Here is a 15,547-nt window from a genome sequence, read left to right on the forward strand (position 1 = left end):
CCCCCCCCCCCATGGCCCGGCCGCCTGCTGTATATGCAAGAAGCCCCCGCCCCGCTTGGGCGCCTGGCTGGCCTGAGCCCCGCCCCCGGCCGCCAGGCCACGCCTGCACACAAACATGACCCCGCCCCCTCCAGTGCAGCCACCGCCCCGCCACGCCCACTGGCCAGTCACTAGCAGAACGTGTATATGAACCTCTCAGTCCTTCTCCCAAGTCCATCCAGGCGTGGGCTCCCTTCCCATGGTAACCCATGGCCTCAGATCCCCTCCAGTATGGCGTTAGAAAAAACTACTTCAGGAGGCGCCTTGCCGCCCCACGTCCCCAAATCTTTCCGCTAACCCCACGGTTCTCGCAGCCCGGCGGGGGCGGGCAGAAGCGGTGACGAGGCACTTTTTGCAAGGAAGGGGAGGAGGAATGAACAGACCCCGGGGTCCTGGTGCGCGGTCGGTTCAGCTTTGGGGGTGTGGGCGCCAGATTGGGACTAGGGCGCGGTTCTGGCAGCCACTGCATCCTCCCTCCCACCACCAAGTTCTGTGGGTTTGGCACAGCAGCTGGCAGGGACATTAGGGCCCATTAGCAAAGGCGAGATTGCTACAAGAGAGGGAGGGAGCCTGAAGCTGGGAGGCCGAGACGAAGCAGTGGTGGTTGGTGGTGGGGGAGGCCTTCTCAGCTGCTACAGGCCTTCAAGCAGGTGGGTGGGCAGCAGGGGGGGGGGGGGGGGAGTGGAGAAAGGGGAGAAGGAGGTTCCTGCCAACAGATGGCCCAGGAAAGGCTGGGGCTTTCAGACAAGGGGTTGGGGGCAGGAGAGGAGGGCAGCCATCTGCACCTGGAGGCCGCCAGGGAGCTCCTCCCCATCCACCAGAGAAAAAAAGAGCTGGGGGAAGGGGAGGGCCGCTTTTATTCGGACTGAGGGTTCATCACCCCACCCCCACCCTCCAATATGCAGAGGGGCTGGAATCCTAGAAACGGGAGAGGCAGCTGGTGGAGTGCAGGAGGCGAAGGTGAGGGCTGCCTGCCAGCCACCATCTCTCCCCTTAGACTGAAACAGAAGTGAGGGGCTCCCTCTAGCTTAGCCAGATCTCCATGATGGCATGCAAGGATGCCAGGGTCGCCACCAATGTAGACAGCAATAAGTTAACTGGTTTCCTGGCCTCAGAATTCCTGGATGCCCACGTAGGAAGAGGAAGACGCTGGATACAGGGTGACAGGAATTCCCTAGGCCCGGATTTCCAGAGCTTTTGAGTCAAGGAGAGCTAGGCAAGACCGAGAGGTTCAAAGGGGGTTCCCCAGACACAGAGCTGCAGAAAGGATAAGAGGCACCACAGAAGGGATGGCCCAGTCTGGACTCCCTAGACAGAGGCTGTCATAAGGGGCCTTTTTGTAGGTCCGTCTGGTCAGGAGGCTGCAGGTAGTGGCTATGCCTGGCGACTGGCCCAGTAGCGGTGGTAGGTGTCCTGGAAGAGGTCCCGGCAGGTGATGTGGGCTCCGAGGCGGGCACATGCTAGGAAGGCCCCTGCCAGCTTGCGGTGCAAAGCATAGGTCTCCTCAGGTGGCGGGCGCAGTCGGTGTTGTAGCAGCACTGGGATGAGACCCTGTATGCGGCGGGCAGTGTCCCCCGCCCCAAAGTTGTAGGGGCCCTGGGTGGCGAAGGGCTCCCCCAGGATCATTACTGCCTCCACGTGGGCGTCAGAGAATGCCTAGGGGTGGGGACAGCACCAGTATAGGTACAGAGCCCTCTATCTGCCCTGGAAGAGACCAGCACCCTCCACGCCTCCAGAGTCTAAGGCACAAACACAAGCCCTCAACTCCCACCAGAGTAATAAGCAGCCACCATTCTTTCCAGAAACCCACTTCCCCCCAATAAACAGCCCCTCACTTCTTCTGTCTCCTACAGACTAGCCCTCTATTCTTTCTAGAACAGATAAGTAGCCTCCACTGCCTGACTCAGAATAGGTAAATGGTGGCCGCTTCCCCAGGATTCCTGAGTAGGCAAGTATCCCGACTCCTCCCCAGAGCTCTCCTGCATACATAAGCATCCTTTCTAGACATGCCCCACCTACCGTCCTTCCCAGAGCTGTTCAGTAGAGATAAGCAGCTCACCACTGCCCCCACCCGACAGACTCCAACCCTCTATTCCCCAGTGTCTCCCAACCTTAGTTTCAAAGCCTGTGAGGAATTTGAGGTCCCTGGATTTCTGTAGGACCCGGTCTCTGTCTCCATCGGCTGCAGCCTTCACCACCTGGGAAACGGGTGGGACAGAGGGACAAAGGCCCAGTGGCGCTCCAGGGGGTCTTACTCAAGGGGGAGAGTAGAAGAAAAGGAGCCTGGAGCTAGAACCTGTGCCCACTCCCAATCTCATCTATCTGAGCCCTCCCACCTCTGCCTACCTGTGACTCCAAGACTCTTCCAGAGCCTGGGGCTGGGGTGTTCAGGGGTGCCCGGGAATGCAGAGCTTGCACAGAGGAAACAAGCATCAAGTCTGCTCAAGCATCCAGACACAACTGGATGGGGATGAGGCTGGAACCCAGAGCTGCCCCTGATGTTGAGGTTGCCAGTGCCATCTCTGGCACCTGTGCTGGACTTTGAGCCCTGCCAGAGCAGGAATCCAGCTGGGCTTAGCTGCCCATGGCACAGGGCCTGGTACTCTGAAGCCAGTGGTGAACCTCGGTTTAGCAGCGAGTGTGGGGAGCTAAGCACCTGTCCAGCCCCAAGCTCCGGAGGGGGAGGAAGGAGTTAGGGACACCAACCAATGCCAGGCAGGAGCCAGCTTGCCTGGGCTCAATCTCAGCTCAGCTGCTTGCCAGCTGAGACTCAGCAAGTTGCTCTGCCTGGTGAGCCTCCACTTTCTCACCTGTAAAGTGGGGGCAATGAAGGCATTTCCAAGGGGCTGTTGTGAGAGTAAAGGGGATAGCTATGGAGTGCCTGGCTCTGTGCCTACATGTACCCCCCACCATACACATCAGGGTGTACTAGTAAGAGAGGCATGAGGGGTCCCTACTTCACAGAAGGGAAACAGGCTCAGAGTGGGGGTGAGAACTGGGGCCCAACCCTGAGCCGCTGTGTTGCAAGTTCTTGTGAGGAAGAGGAATACAGGATTAATCTGGCAGTTCCATTCTGTTTCAACTCCCCCAGCCCAAGCCTGTCTGGCCATCTGTCAGGCCTATGGTCCTCAGGGGCTGGTGTGACAGAGCTTTTTCAAACTAGAAACGGCTGGTAGGACCTTGCTAAGCCTGCCTGGTGTGGGGGCTGTTAGTGAAAATCAGGATGTTTCAACTACCCAGAGAGGCTTTGTGTCAAGTGGCCTGCAGAGAGAGGCCCCAAGGGACCTGTGTGTTGGGTGGGTGGGGTTTATGAGCTCCTCCTTCTTGTCCTCATCTTGGGAGTGGCCCCACCAGTCTCCAGACCAGAGGCTTGGGCCCTGTCCCAGACACCTTCCTTCTCAATTTCCAGCCTATGCTCCTCCACGGACTGTCCACTAGGCATCTCTCCCAACTGTCCTGTCATCCTCTCTGAGCCTCCCTGGGCTCCTGGCCCCATCTTAGAGCTCACTTGTTCAGTGGAAGTTTTCTAATTCTGACAGTATCCTCCTTGCTAGGTTCCTTTCCACTGCTCCTGGAACACCAGGATAAGGTACAGCTGCAAACATAGCCTCTGAGGCCAGGACTGGCTCGACTCCAGTCTCACCACCGATGCCCATGCTACTTGCACCTGCCCTCCCAGTTAGAATGGGACCTTCCTTTTGTTCCTCTGGGGCTTCGCTACTCATAGCCTGGACCCTGTGCAGGTGGCCCTGGCATCGTCTGGGAGTGTGTTAAATAAAAGTGCATCTTACACTGAACTCCAGACCAGAACCTATGGCTTACCGTGATTGCTGGGTGTTCACATGCACATTCAGGTTTGAGAAGCACTGCTCTAGTGGAAGAATTTCTGTGGCCTCCTGGCTTTTGCACACAGTCTTTCTGGAATACCCTCCTAGCCTTTTCCTGATTGGTCACTTCATCCCTCTTGTCTCCACTTGGACATCTCTCCCAGGAAACCTTCCCTATCCTCCCTGGGTCCCTCCCCTGGGCCCTTTGTCCCCTGCACTCGCACTTTCTCATTCCAGCTCTGACCACTCCGTGTCATCAGCTCTGTAAAGGTTGGGATTGGGTTATCACATGTCCCTAGCATCACCTAGAACACAGCCAGACATACAGGAGGTGTCAAAGAATGTTTGAATCAATGGCTAAATGATTACAAGATCCAGGTCAAATATTCAGTCTCAACAAATTAATGAGATTGTGTTCTCTGCAGCCAGAGACAAATCAACTCCGTGGGTGAGAGGGACAGCAAAGGTGAGGAAGCACTTCCGGAGGGCAGATTTCCCTAGGGAGAGCAGCCTGCCGGGGAGGTATGTGAGTACAGCCTGGACATCAGGGCTCTGACAGGGTGGGCTCTGGGGAGGTGCTAAGATGGCCCAAATTGGCCTTTCTTAGGAGGGAGGAGGCTGGGCAGAGGTTTGGAGTATAGGCTTTAGACCCAGACTACCTACCTGAGTCTGAATCCCATGTCTGCTGTGACATTAGGCAAGTGGTTTACCTGTCTAAGCCCCACTTAATCATCTGTAAAATGGTCCTTACCCCATAGAGTTGCTGTGTCTTTTTAATCAGTTACTATATATAAAGCACTTAAAACAGGGCCTGACACAATACTAAGTGGTTAGTATTTGTTAGCTGTTATTAATATTACTATTATTAATGGGACCAACAGATGGCATAATGGCTAGGTCACTGGACTCCCACATAGTCGACCGCAGTTCGAGTCCCAGACCTGGTGGCTTAAAACTCACACTGGGCACATGTGCATGTGTGCCCAAAATCCTGACAGAATGAAAGAGACTGTAACATAGTCATCTCCCCAGAGGGTGATTTCTTGCTTTCTGTCTCTTTAGTGAGTGCATACGCCCTATAGCAAAAATCTCTCTCTAAAAAAATAATTACTATTATTTATGACTTAAAAAAAAATAACTTTAGGGACCAGCAGGTGGCATTGTGGTTAAGGCACTGGCTACTCCTACATGGCCAACCACGGTTGAAGTCCTGGACCTGGACCTCCTTTCTCACTTTCCCTCTCTCCCTCTCTCTCTCTCCGTGTCTCTCTCTGGTCAAATTAAAATAAATGAATGAATAAATAAAATTAAATAAATAATTCTTTAAGAAAAAGAAAAAATAACTTTAAAAAGGCTTTTTTCTTTCATGAGAGAGAGAACATGTAAGGAAGTACCTAAGAGAAAGAGAAAAGTACACACCCTTGACAGGGTCACACCAGGACCCCCTTTCTCCAGTCCTCCAGTCCGTCAGGATCTTCAGGTTTCAGGCCAACCAGGGATCTGAACCCACTGTCGGCCAAGTGGCTTCCAGCACTGTGGGTCAGTACACTATTATTTATGCCACTGTGGTTGGGCCTATTTATTATTTCTTAATTCTAGATACTCTATTTCTCCTTCTTCTCCCTATACTTCAGTATCTGGCTTGAGCCTTGTTCTTTCAGAGGCTCCAGGGTCAAGTGGACTCACCTCGATGTAATGGTCTGTGAACTCCATCCCAAATTCCCGGCTTGCACCAAAGTCCAGTAGAGTCACCTGGGAACGAGGAATGGTGAAAGGAACGCATGGAGCCCTCTACCACCTCCCACTGTCTATGGGGGCAGCCAGGATCCATCTTTCCCTCCCCACAACCCTGCCCGCTCCTGCCAGAGTCCCTGCGTGGCTACATCCCTGGGCTCCTGGCTTCCAGTCTCCACACTTCATATCTACCTTGACAAAGTACCTGAAGGAATCTGGCTGATTTATCTATTTCTTTTTGGTCCTATTTACTTTTTATTATTATTTTTAAAAATTTGCTATAAAGTGCATGTGCTCACCAGAGAGAGAGAGAGAGAGAACAAGAGCACGCCCCAGTGGGACATGCTCACACCACAATCCCTTCTCTTCCATTTTTCCCTCCTTATAGGATTCTGGGCATGCAAGCACATGCACCCAGCATATTATTCAAGCTACCAAGTCCAGGACTTGAACAATGCAGTCAGCCATGTGGAATCTAGCCACCTTAACAACCATGCCACTGGCTGGCCCCCTATTTACTTTTATAACAACAAATGTTAAGCACAGGAAAAAACTCCAAAGACTCATAAAACTTTTAGAAGAATGAAATGAACACCTACAAATCCTACCATCCAGCTTAAAATAAAAAGTACTGCCAATCTAAGCAGGAAATTCTGAGTATCCAACCTGATCCCATCTCTTTCATGGCCCCAGTCTTTCTAGGGTCTCCACTTTTCTGAAATGACTATTTCCTAAAATTTCTATACATGCAGTCTACGTTTTCTACATGTGTACCCACAAATGATACCCAGGAGTGGTCTGCATGTTTATAACCAGTGCCGTACTTATCCTGTGACTTGTTTTCTGCCCACCATGGTTTTGCGAATTATCTCATGCTCTACATAGCTCTAGTGCATTCACTCGTTTTCTATTGCTGTGTAAGGACTTCATGGCTTGAATATATCACAATGTATTTATCTGGCTGACAGACACCAAGGTTGGTTGTTTCTGGGTTTTGTGCTTGATGAACACATACATGTATAAGAGTTTCTCTAGGGCAGGAGTGCACATGACAGACCCCAATCCACAGCAGGCAAATGCACCACAAATATAAAAAGTGTATTTTCAGGGACCAGCAGGTGGCATGGTGGTTAAGGTACTGAACACTCCCACATGGTCGATCACGGTTCAAGTCCTGGACCTGGTGGCTTGCTTTCTCACTTTCCCTCTCTCTCTCTCTCTCTCTGTGTCTCTCTCTAGTCAAAATAAATGAATAAATAAAATTAAATAATTTTTAAATATATTTAATTATTATTTTCTGGGACCAACAGTTAGCATAATGGCTATGTCGCTGAACTGCCACATAGTTGACCACGGTTCAAGTCTTGGACCTGGTGGCTTAAACTCACACCGGACACATATTCATGAGTGCCCAAGATCCTGAGAGGAGAATGGAGGAGAAGGGATTGTGGCATGGTCATCCCCCCGGGGGGTGATTTCTCGCTTTCTATCTCTCTGTCTCTCTCTTTCTGGCGAGTGCACACGCCCTATAGCAAAAAACTCTCCAAAAAAAAAGTATTTTCTATTAACTTTAAACAAAACAGTATTTTCTATTAAAACAAAAAAATGCTGTGTGCTTTAAATCAGTTATTATATATAAAGCACTTAAAATGGTATCTGACACAATATAAACTGATGTCAGGACTGGTATCATCACAGTTAAACAGACACCTCCCTGAGGTAAAAGCCTAGGCAGGGATGCAGAGGGGGCAGAGGGGGATAGTGACGAGGAACTGAGGCCAACGACCCAGTGGGGCCTCATGATGTTTGGCAAAGAGGTCCAACTTGATTCTGAGGGTGCTAAGAAGGGATATCTTGGCCAGATTGGAGTTTGAAGAAGATCCCTCTGGGGACAGAACATTCTGGAGCCACTTGGCAACCCCTGGTGAAGGTGGAGATGTAAGCACACCTGCTACAGGCCTGAAGGCCCAAACTCTTGCCTCTAGGCCTCTGCACACCCTGTGCCTCTACCCCACACACTCCGCCACTCTCCAGAGGGCTGAATTCCTCTTTCTGGTCTTGGCTTTAATGGTACTTCCTCCAAGCAGCTTTCTTTCATCCCCACCCACCCCAGGCACATTCCCTGTGATCCCACAGCCCTCCCCAATCCTGGCCCCAACACCTCTGCCTGTGTCTCTCCATCCCGCCCCCAACCTCCCTGGCCTGTGCTTCTCTATCATGGTACTAAACACTAGACCATTGATGACTAGTGACATGTTCCCCCACTGGACTGAAGAACCCCAAGAAGACAAGGATCAGGAATGTCCCATCATTGCTGTCAACAGGAAGAGTGTATTTTTTTTGTGGGGGGGGAGAGGTTTTTGCTATAGGGCACGTGCGCTCGCCAGACAGAGAGAGAGAGATAGAAAATGAGAAATCACCCCCCAGAGGGGATGGCCACACCGCAATCCCTTCTCCTCCATTCTCCTCTTGGGATCTTGGGCACACACGCACACGCGCCCGGCGTGAGTTTAAACCACCGGGTCCGGGACTCAAACCGCGGTCGACTACGTGGGAGTCCAGCGACATAGCCATTACGCCAACTGCTGGTCCCGAGATTTTTTTTTCCTATAAGGACACGTGTGCTCACCAGAGAGACACACAGAAAGTGAGAGATTACCTCCCAAAGCGAGAAATTACCTCCCAAGGGGGATAGCCATACTGCAGTCCCTTCTCCACCATTTTCCTCTTAGGATTTTGGGTACACATGCACACATGCCCAACAAGAGGTGTTTTTTTGTTTTGTTTTGTTTTTTTTTTGCAGGGGAGATTTTTGATGTAGGGTACGTGTGCTCGCCAGAGAGGCAGAAAAAGACAAGCGCGACAGAAAGTAAGAAATCACCCCTAGGAGAGATGGCCACACTACAATCCCCTCTTCTCCATTCTCCTCTTGGGATTTTGGGCATGCATGCACATGTGCCTGGCATGAGTTTTAAGGCGCCGGGTATTAGGACTTGAACCACAGTTGACTACATGGGAGCCCAGTGATATAATCATTACACCATCTGCTGGCCTCCAGCATAAGTTATTTTTTTTAATGATTTATTTATTTAATTTTATTTGTTATTATTATTTTTAAAAATTCGACCAGAGACACAAAGAGGTAAAGGGAAAAAAAAAAAAAAAAAAAAAAACAAGCTGCCAGGTACAGGACTGGAACTGTAGTTGGCTATGTGGGAGCCCAGCACCTTAACTGCCACGCCACCTGCTGCCCCTGCTGTGCCCCCCATTGTGAGTTTTAAGCCACTGGTCTGGGACTTACACCACGGTCAACCACGTGGGAGTCCAGTGATTGTAACCATTGCGCCACCTGCTGGCTCTGAGTAGGCATGTTTTAAATGGACAAGTGTGGTAGTGATGGCTAAGTGCTTTCCACAAGCTGTGTCTCTTATCTATACTGTCACACTGCCATTGGCTGGGGATTCCATTTTCCAGATTCCCAGCACTGAGCCAGGCTATGTTCACAATGATGAAATGGTAGAGAAAATGATGTATCACTCTGACCAGTGCAGTTAGGCAAAGGGTCACCTCTCTACCTGTTCCCTTTCACTGGAAGCAGAGCATCGTAAGGCCCTAGGGGACAGGGCCACACAAAGGAAGAAGCCTGGGTCCCTGAATCACTGTGTGGAGAAGGGGTACCCAGCTGTTGTGTGGGCAATCAACTACTACTGCTGAAATATGGGGGAACATTTATTACAGCAGCTAATGTAACCTAATACACATCACAAGGAACGAACCTGGTGGCTGGAGGCGTCATAGAGGAAGTTGGCCCAGTTGGGGTCTGTCTGCATGAATCTGAACTCGAACAGCTCCCGCAGACACAGCCTCAGGAGCTGGAAGCAAATCTGGGGGTGTGGGGAGGACAACAGGCAGCTCAGTATCCCTGAAGTCTTTCCACTTAGCCCTGCCCCTAGGCAGTATCCACCCCACTGTCCCATACCACCGTGTACCTGGTTCCGGATCTCCTGGCTCAAGCCCTGGCACTGGTCCAGGGGGACCCCCCCAGCCAGCTCCATGCCCAGCACCCGCGTGGTGCACAGCTCCTTAACCACAGCAGGCACTCGGAAGAAGGGGTCATCTGCCAGCAGCTGTCTGGGCGGGAAGGAATGGGACTTGGCAATTCAGGCCTCTGTGGTCCACCTCAAGGCACTTCCTCCTCTTCCTCCTCCTCTTCCTCTGAGTTCTCCATGAATAGTCTGTGTCTTCCCTTCCCTGGCCTCTGCCTGCCTTGGGCTGGACGGATGTGTAACATCTCGAGGGCACCTCCGTGTCTGCCCCAATGTGTGTGAGGCCCAGCTCTCATTTCCCTAACTGAAACCTTCTGACTTCTGGTGGCCACAGAATGAGCTCAATGTGCTTGGCCTGTGCTTCCTTTTTTTCATCAATTTATTTATTAGCTGATCCCAAAAATGGTCACTGATGTAAATATCCATGGCTTTACAGTGAAACTCACCATCACTCCTTGGAGCCACTACTCTGAGCACTGGCACGTGGGAGGAAACCCTATTGTGGGTCCATCCTTGTGCTTGGAGAGGCTGGGGTAATGAACAAGGCAGTCCCCAGGCTTGCCCCAACTCCCAGACCACACTAACAGACTGATTGATTCTGAATTGAGATAAGAATGTCAGGTCAGGGGACCAGAAGTTGGAGTAATGGCTATGTGGCTGGACTCCCATGTAGTCGACCGCAGTTTGAGTCCTGGACCCAGTGGCTTAAACTCACACCGGGCGCGTGTGCGTGCGTGCCCAAGATCCCGAGAGGAGAATGGAGGAGAAGGGATTGTGGTGTGGTCATCCCCCCTGGGGGTGATTTCTCACTTCTTGTCTTTCTCTGTCTTTCTGGCGAGCGTATGTGCCCTATAGCAAAAACCTCTCAAAACAAACAAACAAACAAACAAACTGCATGGTTGGCCATGTGGGATCCAGCCACCTTAACCACCAGGCCATGGGCTGGCCTGGGGCTTATAGTTTTGTCCTTGTTTATAAAATCTTTGATGTTTGAACTGGTCCCCATGAGCCTGGCTGAGCCACGTGTTCAGTCAACATGACTCCCTTTGATCCTCACTCTGGCCATGTACAGATTCAGGCTGCAACTGTCATTGAGGAGGACCAGGATCCAACCCCACACCTGTCTGGTCCCAGGGCACATGCCCCCACCACTGCCTTCTATTGCTTCTGCTCGCACTCTCTGGCCGCAGAGCTCAGTAGGTGTGAGTCTCACTGTGGAGGACCCCACGGAGGTGGTACATCATAAGCTTCTAAGATGTAACCACACTGTTCCATGTAGCCAGAGTGCATCCACCGTCGCTGCTATGTAATATTCCACGGATGAATCTGTCATTATTTATTTTTAGAATTATTTTATTGAACTTTATTTTATTGATTTAAATTTGACCAAAGAGAGCGAGAGAGAGAATGAGAAAGCAAGTCACCAGGTCCAGGAATTGAACTGCAGTCGGTCATGTGGGAGTACAGCACCCTTAACCACCACACCACCTGCTATCCCCATAATTTATTTACTCCTCCCTACAGGGAAAACTTGATAGATTTGTTTCTAGTTTGGGACTATTGCAAGCAATGCTGCTCTAAGAATTCTAACAAGTCTTAAAATGTATACTGGTATGAGTGTCCCTGAACATTTGGCAAGGGGGACATTATTAGGCTGCAGGGTACATTTAGATGAAAGCTTGTTGGAGGATGCTGAACTGTTCAACCTCTCCTCCTGCCCAGTGTACACAGGATGCTTGGGAGCCCCACTCCCTCCAACCCCCGATCAGTCGGCTTCATTTTTGTCAGTCCAGCAGGTGTAGCAGGGGTTCGTGTCTAATTCTGTGCCTGTGTCAAACCACAGTGGACCTGCGTCTCACCTGACAGGGCAGGAAACTGATGCTCAGAGACAGGTGACCTGCCCAAGCTCCAGCCTGCAGAGGACCCAGGGAGTAAGTGACGTAATGAGTTGAATGGATGGGTGTAAGTATAAGTGAATGAATAAGAAAAAGTTCGCCAACCCCACCGCTCTACTTCCCATTCAGCCTGGGAGGGAAGGAAGTTGGGAGGCTGGAGGGAAAGGGTCCCGAGGGGCCCGAGAGGGCTCATCTCACCTGAAATTCTGGGCACAAGCTGCCTCACGTCGGTAGTCACATTCCCAGGCCAGCTCCTGCTGCAAGGCCTGAAGGCTCTGCTCCGCAAAAAGGCCTGAGGGGGCGCCAGTTGGCAGGGAAGGTGCCCTCAGGCTCCCACGAGGGAGGGCCTCTCTCTCCCCCGTCTCTTGTACACAGATAGAAGCTGTCCCTCTCCTCAGGTACTGCCTCACACACTCTGACACAAACGCACTGTCCTGCCCACTCTCCCTTCTACTTCAGGGCTCTTTTGCACACCCACAAGCCCTATCCGTGTATTGCACACCCTCTACACGTCTGTGTCTCTGCTTCTGTCTCTCCATGGCTCCGTCAGACTCTCTCAGGTTTTCCCCACTCACACTCCTGCTGCTCCCTGGGCTCCCTCTGCCTCAGTGCCCTCCTCACTCACATTCACACGCGCAGGCCCTCCTCACTCACACACACACATAGGTACACAGAGGCACACCCTGTTCATGTTCTCCCTCCACCCAGTCACACTTTCACTCGGGGTCCCTCCCATGATCAGGGCAGGGGGCACCTCACCCTCTGGCAGAGCCGTGCTCATCTTGAGCACCGCCAGCAGGTTCTGGACATCACTATGAATGCTCTGGGCTACGCCCGGGTACTGTGAGGGGACAGAGAAAGAAGTGGGAGTCAGTCCCCTGGGATAGCAGGCGTCCACCCCACCCCACCCAGCCTGCCCTCGTACCTGGATCTTCACAGCCACTTCCGTCCCATCCCTCAGCATGCCCTGGTGCACCTGCCCAATGGAGGCAGCAGCGAAGGGCACCTCTTCCAAGGAGGCCACCTTGGCCTGCCAGTCCTTGCCGAGCTCTTCTTCGAGAACCCTCTGGGGAGAGCAGTCACAGCAATCACGTCCGTGGTCGGGCACAGCTGAGTTCACTGCCTGTGCTGAGGTTCTGGCCTGCTCCTAACTCTAGTACTCACCACATGCTGTGCTCTGGGCAGCTACCCGCTTACAGATGGGGAAACAGGCTCAGAGAGAAGTCCCTTTGCCCAAGGTGAGCAGCCAGGTGCTGGCAGACTTAGAGTTCCAGCCTAGCTTATATCTCCTAGGCTCATATACTCCCCATGTGTGGGCTATTACAGAAATTGCTCTTACTTATAATTAAGATTGATAAGTCATTTTACAAGCTAATGATATATAATGGTTAAATGTAAAAGAAAAAAAAAAAGATTAGGGGCCAAAAGGTGGCGTGGTGGTTAAGGCAGCTGGACTCCCACATGGCTGACCACAGTTAAGGTCCCGGACCTGGCAGCTTACTTTCTCACTTTGTCTCTCTCTCTCTGTCTCTGATCAAATAAAACTAAATAAATAACTAATTCTTTCTCTCTCTCTCTCTCTTCTTTTTAAAGACTGATAACAGGGGCCGACAGGTGGCGTGGTGGTTAAGGCAGCTGGACTCCCACATGGCTGACCACAGTTCAGGTCCCGGACCTGGCAGCTTACTTTCTCACTTTGTCTCTCTCTCTCTGTCTCTCTCTGGCCGACTTCAATAAAATGAACATAAAATAAAATAATGACAATGAACAAAATTAAAAAAAAAAAAAAAGACGGATAACAATCCTTTTTCTTCTTCTTTTTAAACTTGCCAGAGGGTGCATGCACTCACTAAAGACAGACCAGAGCGGGGCAGAGGAAGAATGAGAAACACTTCCCAGGGGAATGGTCACACTGCAATCCCTTCTCCAACTCTCTCCTTTTGGGATTTTCGGCACACACTCACATGCATCCAGCATGTTTCTCAAGTCGCTCAGCCTGGGACTCAAACTGCACAGGTGGCCACGTGGGATCCAATCATCTTAACCACCAAGCCACTGAATGGCCTGATGACAATCCTCTAAAAAATCTCCTGGCTGGGGGTGGCAAGTGGCAGATGGCAAGGACTCCCACATGGCTGACCACAGTTCGACTCCTGGATCTGGTGGCTAGCTTTCTCACTTTATCTCTCTCTGTCCCTGTATGGTCTAATTAAAATAAATAAATAAAGTTAAATCAAGTGATTCTTTAAAAAAAAAATCTCCCGGCTGGCCCCATAGTGTAGGAGTTAAGCACTGTGTATGGGGAACTGGATCCAACATGGAATCTAGCTTTAGTTCAAATCCCAGCCTCAAAGGCTTGAAAATCACACTGGACACGTCTCCATGTGCTCAAACTCTCAACAGAATGGAGGAATGGAGAAGGGATTATGGAGTGTCCATGCCCCATTGGGAGTGCCTTCTCCCTCTCTCCCTCTCTCTGCTTCTCTGTCTCTGGTGAGCACACACCCTCTGGCAATTACAACAAAAATTAAAATACTCATATAGAGAATTTTTAAAAAGGAATCATCTAATTTTATTTATTATTATATTTTAATTTGACCTGAGAGAGAAAGAGAGAAAGTGAGAAAGCATGCTGCCAGGTCTGAGACTTGAACCACAGTCGGCCATGTGGGAATCCAGTGCTTTAAACACACTACCTGCTGGTCCCCCTGTGGAGTATTTTTTTTTTTTTTGGAGAGGTTTTTCGCTATAGGGCACGTGCGCTCGCCAGACAGACAGACAGAGAGAGACATAGAGACAGAAAGCGAGAAATCACCCCCCAGGGGGGATGGTCACGCCGCAATCCCTTCTCCTCCATTCTCCTCTCGGGATTTTGGGCATGAACGCACACACGCCCGGCGTGAGTTTTAAGCCACCGGGTCCGGGAGGCGAACCACAGTCAACTATGTGGGAGTCCAGCGACATAGCCATTACGCTAACTGCTGGTTCCCTCTATGGAGTATTAATAACTCGAAGTTAACGTGATAAGGAAGAGCTAAAGTTTACAGGGGCCTTCCTCTAGACTGGGTTCTGTTTGGAGTGGATCAGAGAGAGGCAGTAACTGCCTGGGGTCAGGTAGCAAGTGCACAGAACAGAGATGGGAAGGAAGGCAAGTTGTCAGATTCTGGATTCCATACCCTCATCCAGTTATGAGAAAAACAGCTCTTGTCTGGGCACTCAGTATCAGATGCTGAGACTATTTCTAGACATGAGTTCTTTGATTAAGAAAACAGAAATAGGGTTAGCTCCGTGGTACAGCTGTAATGCACTGTTAAAGAGAAGCTGGATCCCACATGGTGACCACTACGTGACTCCTTGGCCTGGTCAGCCTGAAACATGCCAGCACATGAGTTAGTGTCCAATATCTGACCGGCTAGAAGGGGACTGTGGTGTGACCAGACCCTGTGGAGAGTGCTTCTCTCTCTCTGTCTCATGCTTGTGTACAAACTCTATCATAAATTTAAAAACAAACAAGCAAAAAACAAAAAAACTGAGCCAGCAGGTGGCAGGGAGGTTAAGGCAGCTGGATCCTACATATCTAACTGAGTGGTTCAAGTACCAGATCTGATGGCTTGAAAAATATCTCCCCTTGGAGGATGAGTTCTCACTTTCCCTCTCTCTCCTCATTTTGCTCTGGCAAGTGCATGTGTCCTATAGCAAACTAAAAAATAAAATAAAAAAAAACCCTAACAGGGGCCAGCAGGTGACAGAATGGCTACATCACTAGACTCCCACATAGTCAACCATGGTTTGAGTCACAGACTCAGTGGCTTAAAACTCATGCCAGGGGTTGGCAGGTGGCACTGTGGTTGAGGCACTGAACTCCCACATGGTCAACCACAGTTTAAGTCCTAGACTTGGCGGCTTGCTTTCTCACTCTTTTTCTTAAAAAAAAAAAAAAAAAAAAAACAAAAAGCTAATAATGATAATAAATAAAATAAAATAATTCTTTTTTTTTTTTTTTTTT

At 50.6% G+C, this 15,547-nt stretch overlaps 1 protein-coding gene across 14 annotated transcripts in view; it reads right to left on the reverse strand.

Annotated features, from left to right (window-relative positions):
* Positions 1–873: 873 nt before the first annotated feature.
* The window catches only part of COQ8B (coenzyme Q8B), a 38,253-nt gene continuing 23,579 nt past the window's right edge, over positions 874–15,547 (reverse strand). For all 14 annotated transcript variants that reach the window (XM_027771968.1, XM_014588103.2, XM_027771964.1 and 11 more), the window contains 8 exons: positions 12,467–12,607; positions 12,301–12,382; positions 11,740–11,833; positions 9,590–9,731; positions 9,377–9,484; positions 5,553–5,618; positions 2,151–2,237; positions 874–1,695 (listed from right to left, as the gene is read on the reverse strand). In XM_027771968.1, the coding sequence (XP_027627769.1) occupies positions 1,414–1,695; positions 2,151–2,237; positions 5,553–5,618; positions 9,377–9,484; positions 9,590–9,731; positions 11,740–11,833; positions 12,301–12,382; positions 12,467–12,607 (1,002 nt within the window). In that variant the 3' untranslated portion in view covers positions 874–1,413. The remainder of the gene's footprint in view (positions 1,696–2,150; positions 2,238–5,552; positions 5,619–9,376; positions 9,485–9,589; positions 9,732–11,739; positions 11,834–12,300; positions 12,383–12,466; positions 12,608–15,547) is intronic.

The sequence above is a fragment of the Tupaia chinensis genome, unplaced genomic scaffold (assembly GCF_000334495.1).
Source record: "Tupaia chinensis unplaced genomic scaffold, TupChi_1.0 Scaffold000037_18, whole genome shotgun sequence".
Taxonomy (NCBI): Eukaryota; Metazoa; Chordata; class Mammalia; order Scandentia; family Tupaiidae; genus Tupaia; species Tupaia belangeri.